Source organism: Hordeum vulgare, chromosome 3H (genome assembly GCF_904849725.1).
Source record: "Hordeum vulgare subsp. vulgare chromosome 3H, MorexV3_pseudomolecules_assembly, whole genome shotgun sequence".
Classification (NCBI taxonomy): Eukaryota; Viridiplantae; Streptophyta; class Magnoliopsida; order Poales; family Poaceae; genus Hordeum; species Hordeum vulgare.
The window spans coordinates 33,647,932-33,656,373 of record NC_058520.1 but is presented as its reverse complement, the minus strand read 5'-3'; the positions used below and the strand labels follow the sequence as shown (position 1 = coordinate 33,656,373).

At 45.5% G+C, this 8,442-nt stretch overlaps 1 protein-coding gene across 1 annotated transcript; it reads right to left on the bottom strand.

The window, feature by feature from the left end:
• Positions 1 to 414: 414 nt before the first annotated feature.
• LOC123442810 (protein LATERAL ORGAN BOUNDARIES-like) lies at positions 415 to 2,687 on the bottom strand. Its single transcript, XM_045118958.1, has 3 exons — positions 2,219 to 2,687; positions 847 to 1,650; positions 415 to 749 (listed from the first exon to the last, which is right to left on the bottom strand). Exon 2 carries the CDS (start codon positions 1,638 to 1,640, stop codon positions 867 to 869), a length of 774 nt encoding a protein of 257 aa, XP_044974893.1. The 5' UTR covers positions 1,641 to 1,650; positions 2,219 to 2,687; the 3' UTR covers positions 415 to 749; positions 847 to 866.
• Between the last annotated feature and the right edge of the window lie 5,755 nt (positions 2,688 to 8,442).

The window sequence follows — 8,442 nt, the reverse complement described above, 5'->3', positions numbered from 1 at the left end:
TGAGATCCATAAAAAGATCTGGGACCTATAAGAATAGTGCCGAGAATACTGCTTTTCACATGCCTTTACAGTTTACTAACATGCAAGGCAAGAATGTCTGCAAAACAAATGATGTGATGCCCTCCATAGAAAACTGTTTTAATCCTCGTCCCTTACTATTAAGCATCTCAAGATGATATATCTGGAGCATATATGCAAGCAAGCATAGGCCACTGGTGCCTATGACATATGATATCAGATGCAGATCATGTAGCCTTTAATTAGCCCCATTAACCCACATTAGCTCAGGACTACGATCAGTCCCTGATGCATGCAAGCATGATCTTTTCACAAATCTATGTGCTGAGTGCATTGTTTATTTGGCCGCCTAAAGGTGATGAGCGAGCATGCTATGCGTACTAATGACTGATTGACTGATGCATGGATCCTGCGAAACGGATCGATTAATCATGAAAAGAAGAGAGATCAAGCTAGATCTCGATTCGATTACATATAGAACTCCAAAGTCGACACAAAGTATGGCTTGCACAACATGCAAAAAGGGAGACACTGACATATATAATTCATGTTGGCTATATATAGATAGATTCATAGATAGATTGCTTCTTAGCTTAATTATCCTGGGAATGAGCTAGCTCGATCCCATCAGTCTCCCCGAAGCTTCCTTCCTTGAGCGTCAAGGCCGGCCAAAGCGCATATCATTCTCCACATCCATAAATCTTGAGAGTAGGAGAGGTAATCCACATTCACTGCACAAGGCAAGAATGCAGCATTAGATAACTCATGAAGCTAGCATATATACACGCATGATTACAGTGCAACGATTTACTCAAACGGGCCACTCACTGTTGGTTGGGCGCGTCAGTTCACATGCTGCTGTCGCCTCCTTCCTTGTGATCCATCCCAATGCTCTCTGATCCTGAGGTGGTGGTAATGGTGCTAATGGCGTTCACGGCCCAATTCGCCATGGAGGCGTAGGGGATCTGAACGGGCGCCACGTCGGCAGCGACGCTGCCTCCAGCGTTGTTGTTGCTCCGCATATTGTAGTAGCAGCCGGCGGAAAGAGGGGGCTGTGGTACTATCGCGTCCACAAGCCCGAGCCTCCGGAAGCCACCGCCACCGCCACCGCTGTACATGCCGCCGGCGAGCTGGCCGGGGCAGGGCATTACGGCGGATGAGAGCCTGCCGCTGGGGACGCCGGCCGTGACAACGGGGAGCGCGGTGGGGATGCTGCCGAGCTCGCCGCAGGCGTACCGGAGGAGCTCGGTGTGCGCGGCGTCGAGCTCCTTCTGGAGGCGGTGGACCTGGCGCTGGAGCACGGAGATGGCGCCGACGCAGCCGTAGACGGGGTCCTTGACCCGCGCCTCCGCCTCGTAGGCCAGCGAGCTCACGGCGTCTTCCCGCTGGTGCGGCGGCAGCTCGTTGAGCAGCTTGGTCACGTTGCTGGCGCCGAACACCTTGTGCACGTTGGCGAACTTCTGCGGCTCCTCCGGCGGGAAGTAGGGCGCGAACACGCAGCCGGGGAGGCACTTGCGCCGCAGGAACTTGCACGCAGCGCACGGCGCCCCGGCCCCCGGTGTCGTGGCCGCTGCAACCACCACGGAGACGATGGAGTTGCCGGTGCTCGACGGGGATGCCATTGCCGGCGACCTGCGTATATATATATGCGAATTTAAGAGAGCTGTCAAATGGTTAGTCATTTTCCCGAGAAAAGAACATTCGTTTCTTCCGAATGCTAACTACTTCTAGGGTTAGGGTTTTCTTGGAGTGAGGATCGTTCTGGGAAGGTTGAAGGAGGAGATTAGGGTTTCTGATCTGATATTTGGGAGCTTTGGATGCAAGAAATGGGGGAAATAGCTGTATCTTTTTCTTTCTTTTTTCAACTTCACTACAAGGACGCACAGAAAAACTGTAGATTCATTCATAGCAGTGGGAATGATTTGACATATGACTGCTGAAAAAAAACCAATGAAAACAAATGCATGTAGAACCTGATCCACTAGCTGTAAGAAAGCATATGCGTGCATGTATGATGATATGGCACAAGAAGCACAGATTTCCAAGTAAAAATAGCATGATGTTTGCTCAAATCTCAAGAAGAGCATGAACAATATAATAGTAGCAAGAGAAGGACAGGCTGCAAAATTTTCCTTTCTTCTCAAATTTCTCTGAGGTGCATCTAGCTAGCGAGCTAGCAAAAGACCCTGCTCATCCTTACCTCTTTGGGGTCAACTAGCGGCCGGAGAGGAGGATATAGATCTGATGGTCTGATGAAGATGGGCAAAGAAAATATTTGGGAGAAATTTCCTCTCCTTGTTGCAGCCCGTTTCCTCCAAGATTCACAAGCTTCACAACATGGCAAAGGAGGAGAGAAATTTCGAGTGGAAAAACAGGCAAACAAACAGGAGGAGTGGTTCTTGTCTCCTTGGCAGTGAATCAAAGGATTGTAGGAGGGGGAGCTAGCACATGATCAGGCAGGACAGCCTAACTATTCTCTCTCTGGCAGCAGTGATCGATCTGTGGGAGTGGAGGGGAGATATAGAGAACAGCTTCTCCTCCTACAACGACTGCAGCAAGGGAAAGTTGAGGTGTGTAGGCAAGAAAATATGGAAAAGCAAGGAGCCAGTATTGAGCAGCGAGAGATAGTTGAAGGAATAATGTGGAGGCGTTGCAAAAGGGTGGGGGATGGAGGGGAGGGAGGGAGGGGGGAGAGAGAGAGTAAACAGATAAATGAGGACAAATTGAGATTAATTGGCAGTACAAGCAAAAGTGTGAGGGTGACATTGCCACTACTCGTAAGAATATCTACAACAGTGCCTCCTCATCTCATCGCCGTTCACAAATAGTTGCTGCTGGGTACGATCGACTAGCTACCTCAAGAGTTTGTATGTATACTTATGATTTCTTACGTACATACGTTTATGTAAATATACATACAGATACGGACCTGAAAAACATAAAGCAATTAGTTTGCCAACGTTCACACATATATTCTTTTTTCTTGAAAAGCAACTTGTATGCATGCATGTACTCGATCGCTAGCGCGGCCAATCATCATGCAAAGGACAAAAGCACATGCTGTGTAATACTACGTATGCATGTTGCTTTGTAATTTATGTCAGGCCTAAAAAAATTAAGAGGACAAAACGACATACCGAATGCTAGGTAAAAAAAAAAATCAAAGTCTAAGAAAATACGCTTATATATAAGTACCAATGTCGATAGTGCATGATCTTAATCACAAAATAAATAAAAGCAATTAATCATCTGTGCTTCCGGTTCAGAGTAATCATGCACACTTGCATAAGCGAACTTAATTATTCCTAATCCAACGCTTTGCCTAAGCAAGCAGCACAATCATAAAGAAGCCGACGATATGTAGACACTCACACCCGTGGCGATCAGTAAGCTAGCACAGGCGGGGTATGCGATTGCTCCTGTTAACCAATTAATCATTTGTTAATTGCTTCCATCTCATAATCAAAAGCGCGGCGGTATAATTGGCAATCATTAGTGAGGAACCCATCAGATACAAGTTAGGTCATTGGCATGCATCATGTTCCAGCAGTTATGCCCAAGGAATTAAGTGAGGTTCATACTAATCAGGTCTAGCTAGCTAGCTACCCCTAGGGTTGTTCTCAGTTAATGATTGAATTTGGAGCCGAGCTGCATCAGTCTACAGTGTGTAATAAATATCAAGCATTGTACATGTACACGATTTAAGCAGTAACCAAGTTGTCACAACATAATTCATAACTGACGTTCGTTTAAAGTTGCGACACTTACTTTGAAGATAGAGTATATGATCACAAAAGAAAATGAATTCACTCATTGTAAGGCTTTGTTTGATCTCTTTCGGTTTTTTTACTCCATGCATCGTCCAGGTTTTAATTAATTAATCCACGGCAAATACAAAATGCTTACTTGCAAAACAAAACACTAGTAGAAAACTGGGCTGTATAGTTCTCGCTGGTAAGGGTTTATAGTCCCGGTTTACCAATCGGGACTATTAACTTGGGATAAAGAACCCCCTCCCCCTTCCCTTTAGTCCCGGTTTGCTATGAAGCGGGACAAATACCTTTCCACGTGGCTGGCAGCGTGCGTGACGCGGCCGGGATCTTTAGTCCCGGTTGGTAACAGGCTTTGGTGATTTGGGGTTTTGGGGTTTATTGTTTATTTTTTGCTTTTTTATTTTCTGTTTTCCATTTAGTTCTTTTCCATTTAGATCATATCTTACGCCAGTAAATGCCGTACACGTTATGCATATATCATAGGATTTCTCGTAGGACCAATCATATATCATAGAATTTCGAGAAGGACCATATATATGCATGCGCATATTATATAACATGGGGTTTTTTATTTTTGTGCCCCTAGTTCCTTAGCTTTACTCATTCATCCCCACTCTGTTAACTTTTGCTCACTTTTCCCCACTCCCTTGCCTGAAACCCTCGGAACAGGTTATAACGGACGTTGCCGTCGGGTCAATGCCTTTGACCGTTAGCTGACGAGTGGGGCTGCGTATACGTGGGCGCATGCGAGACCGCGGTCGTGGGGTAGCACGTGTCCATGGACATGCCCGAAACGTCCCATCATATAAAGAGGGCAACCAACTCCATCGCCCCTACCATTTTCCCCCAAGTACCCTCCCTGTCGCATCGTCTTCCTTTCCCCCACCGGCGTCGTCTCGCTCTCCTCCATTGCCTCCACCGCACCGTCTCGATCTCCCCCACCGCATCCTCTTCCTCACCTTCATCGCCTCCATCTGTAAGATGGCCGACGCTCGTGGCGACGCCGGCGCAGCGGCCGGAGATGTGGTGGAGCTGCAGGGTCCACACGCAGTGACCGCGGATGTCGGCGGCGTCGACGGCGGTGCGGGGAAACTCGCAACCGATGCGGATGTGGCGGGCTCCGCCTCATCGCTGCAGAAGGTGAAGGCGTCGAGCGGCGCGGTCAATCCGGATGCCCCTGTTGCCCCACCTGCCGTGGAGGAGCAGGTATTTGCACTTGCTTAGCTTGTAGAGTTAATTACTCCCTAGTTGCATTGGTTAGATTGTGATTCATACGGTAGTTTCGATGGTTAGAGTAGTTGGTTTGACGGATGGGCTGGGGTTTTCTGTAGGGTATGGGTTGGGGGGACGGGGGTTTTTGGACTAGGGTTTGTTGGATAAATTTGTTGCAAAAATGCTATGTTGTGAACTATGATTTTAGGTGCTGCAATGATTGGGGTTTTTAGATTTGTTTTTAGATTTGGATAAATTCGTTGCAAAAATGCTAGATGTTGTGAACAGATTGGGGTTTTTAATGCTATGATGCTTATTAGATTTGTTTTTAGTGCTCACAAATTGGGGTTTTTAATGCTACTCAGATTCGTTGCCTTAGATTGGGTCCCTAATAGATTTGTTTTTGAATGCTACTCAGATTGGGGTTTTGAATGTCATATGCCCAAATGGAATCCATTGATTAAGAAGTTATAAATTTGATTCAATGTGTGTAAATTTGTCATACTGGGGTTTTTGATTCATTAGTATATAAATTTGTCCACAATATGTAGTTATATTAGCTCCGTTCTTCAATGTGTGTGCATGACGAATGATCAATGTGTTATTTGAATGTCATATTGGGGTTTTTGATCAATGTGTGTACAAATCTAATACATTGATATACTAGTGATTGATGTGGTTCTTGAATGCATAGAGCTAAGGGGCACAGAAATAAAAAAAACCACTTCTAAAACATTTCTGATATTGGGAGTATATTAGCCCTATAATCAATGTGGCATGTGTGCATATCTAAATTTTCAATTGGCTACTAGTGATGGATGTAATTGTATATTCAGGAGGATGATGGTTGGGGGGAGAAAGACGAAGCTGGCCAACTACGACCCGTATGAGGGGGCGTTTAGTGACGATTCTGAATATGAGGTAAGCCTATCCCTTGTTCATTTAGTTTCTTTGACATGGTGTATATGAATCTATAATGTATTAATGCAATTCATTCATGTGTGCAGTATGATTCTGGAGATGATGTGTACAAGGGAAACAGTGCATCCTTCACAGCCAAGGAGGTGCAGAAGATCAAGGCCAAGGGAGTTGCTTCCTTCTGTCGCAAGTTCAAGAAGTGACACTGCCCCTACTGCACCACCAAGCCAAAGCCCAAGGATGGCCGCTTCAATCACCGTCTGTCTCATGCAGAGGATGTAGGGATCCGCAGGGAGGACTACAAGATCAGGAGGCAGCATGATGCGCTCGCGAAGGCCCTGACTCCGGCGTGAAGTGATGTGATGATGTTGTGATGGTGTGATGATGTGAACTGAATCTTAATCTTTTGGGTACTTAGGGTCCGGTTACTTATGGTAAACTTAATGTGGCAGTTTATGGTGTGAACTTAACCTATGGTGATGCTAGTAACGTATTATTCTATCTATATTTGTCTGTCCTTATATTTGCATGTGGTGTATGGTTAGTTGTGTTTAGATGTTGTGAACTAGAATTTAGGTGTTGCAATGATCAAACATATCGTTTCAGTGTTGCTTCACTAATCAGACATGTTGTTTCAGTCTTGCTTCACTGATCACTTGAGTGTTGCTTCACTATCACACATGTTGTTTCAGTGTTGCTTCAATCTATATAGTGTAGACTCGAAATATGCTCCAAATGAGCTCCCATGCTAGGGTAAACAACCCATTTGTAATCAAGTTTTTTGGACCTACTCTAAATGAGCCAAATGTTTTGTATTAACACATATTCAATCAGCTCACAGGCTAGGGTAAACAGCCCATTTGTAATCAAGTTTTTTTGGACCTACTCTAAATGAGCCAAATGTTTTGTATTAACACCTATTCAATCTATATAGTGTAGATTCGAAGTCTCACTATTTTTTGAATTAATCTTCATATTTTTACATTTTCTTTTCAAAAATATGCTTTAATATAAAAACTATTAAAAACACGTTTAAAATATGAAAATTTAAAACTAAGTTCAGATCCTTCTTATTCACTTTGAAATAAAGCTTTGGTGATTTTTTTGACTTTCTAAATTTTTTCAAAAATAGAAGGTAGCCCTACCTCATCTCCTTGAACTCTATGAAATCTTGTAGGTGATAGCTCATATGTATGAAGGTTTTCTCATGAAAATGACCATAGACCAAGTTTATGATTTTTGGTGGGTAACATGTCACATAAGACAACATTGTGTGCAGGTTTCATATTTTTTTGTTTTTTTAAATTAATGGTGCTCATTTGACCTCGATCGTGCTAGCTAGGATTTTTTCATGAAAATGACCATATACCAAGTTTAGTATTTTTTTCTCGTTAGTGTGTCTTATAAAACAACGAACGGCGAAGGTTTCATATTTTTTTTGATTTTTTTTAAATTAGTTATGCTCAGTCACAGCTTTTGTAACACCGTTGACTAGCTCAAAACCCCTCTAAACCCCGCGGAGTTTCGCCTAACCCTAGCCCCCAACGTCAGCCATCCAATCACAACCTGGCGCCAAGCGATAGCCCTCGGATGTGGTCTTCTAGAAGGAATTCGGTGGGCAGGCTGCATGCAGGCTCCGGGCCGTTGGATCACAAGGACGGCTCCGCATCATTGGATCGTGGGGCGATCCGCGAGAGGCGATCCTGTTGGTTGTGCTCGGCTGCTCGCCCACCACTGACTCCACAAAAAAAATGGTGGTGTTGGTGTTGGGGAACGTCACATGGGAAACAAAAAATTTCCTACGCGCACGAAGATCTATCATGCTGATGTCCATCTACGAGAGGAGATTTGGATCTACGTACCCTTGTAGATCGCACAACAGGAAGCGTTAAGTAACGCGGTTGATGTAGTGGAATGTCCTCACGTCCCTCGACCCGCCCCGTGACCGTCCCGCGATCCGTCCCACGATCCGCTCTGATCTAGTGCCGAACGGACGGCACCTCCGCGTTCAGCACACGTACAGCTCGACGATGATCTCGGCCTTCTTGATCCAGCAAGCAAGAGGGAGAAGTAGATGAGTTCTCCGGCAGCGTGACGGCGCTTCAGTGGTGGTGAAGGATCTACTCCTGCAGGGCTCCGCCCGAGCTCCGCAGAAATACGATCTAGAGGTCAAACTATGGAGTCTAGATCTGAGTTGCACGTGGAAAAAGTTACATCAAATCAGCCCTAAATCACCACTATATATAGGAGGGAGGGGGAGGAGGCTTTCCTTGAGGGAGAAGTCCTCAAGGGTGCGCCGGCTAGGAGGAGGAGGACTCCAACACCAATCCTAGTCCAACTAGGATTGGAAAGTGGAGTCCTTCTCTCCCTTCCCACCTTTTTTTTATTTTCTTTGGTTTTTTCTCTATGGCGCATAGGCCTTATTGGGTTGTCCCACCAACCCACTAAGGGCTGGTGCGCCACCCATAAGTCCTTTGGGCTTCCCCCGGGAGATTGCCCCCCTCCCAGTGAACTTCCAGAA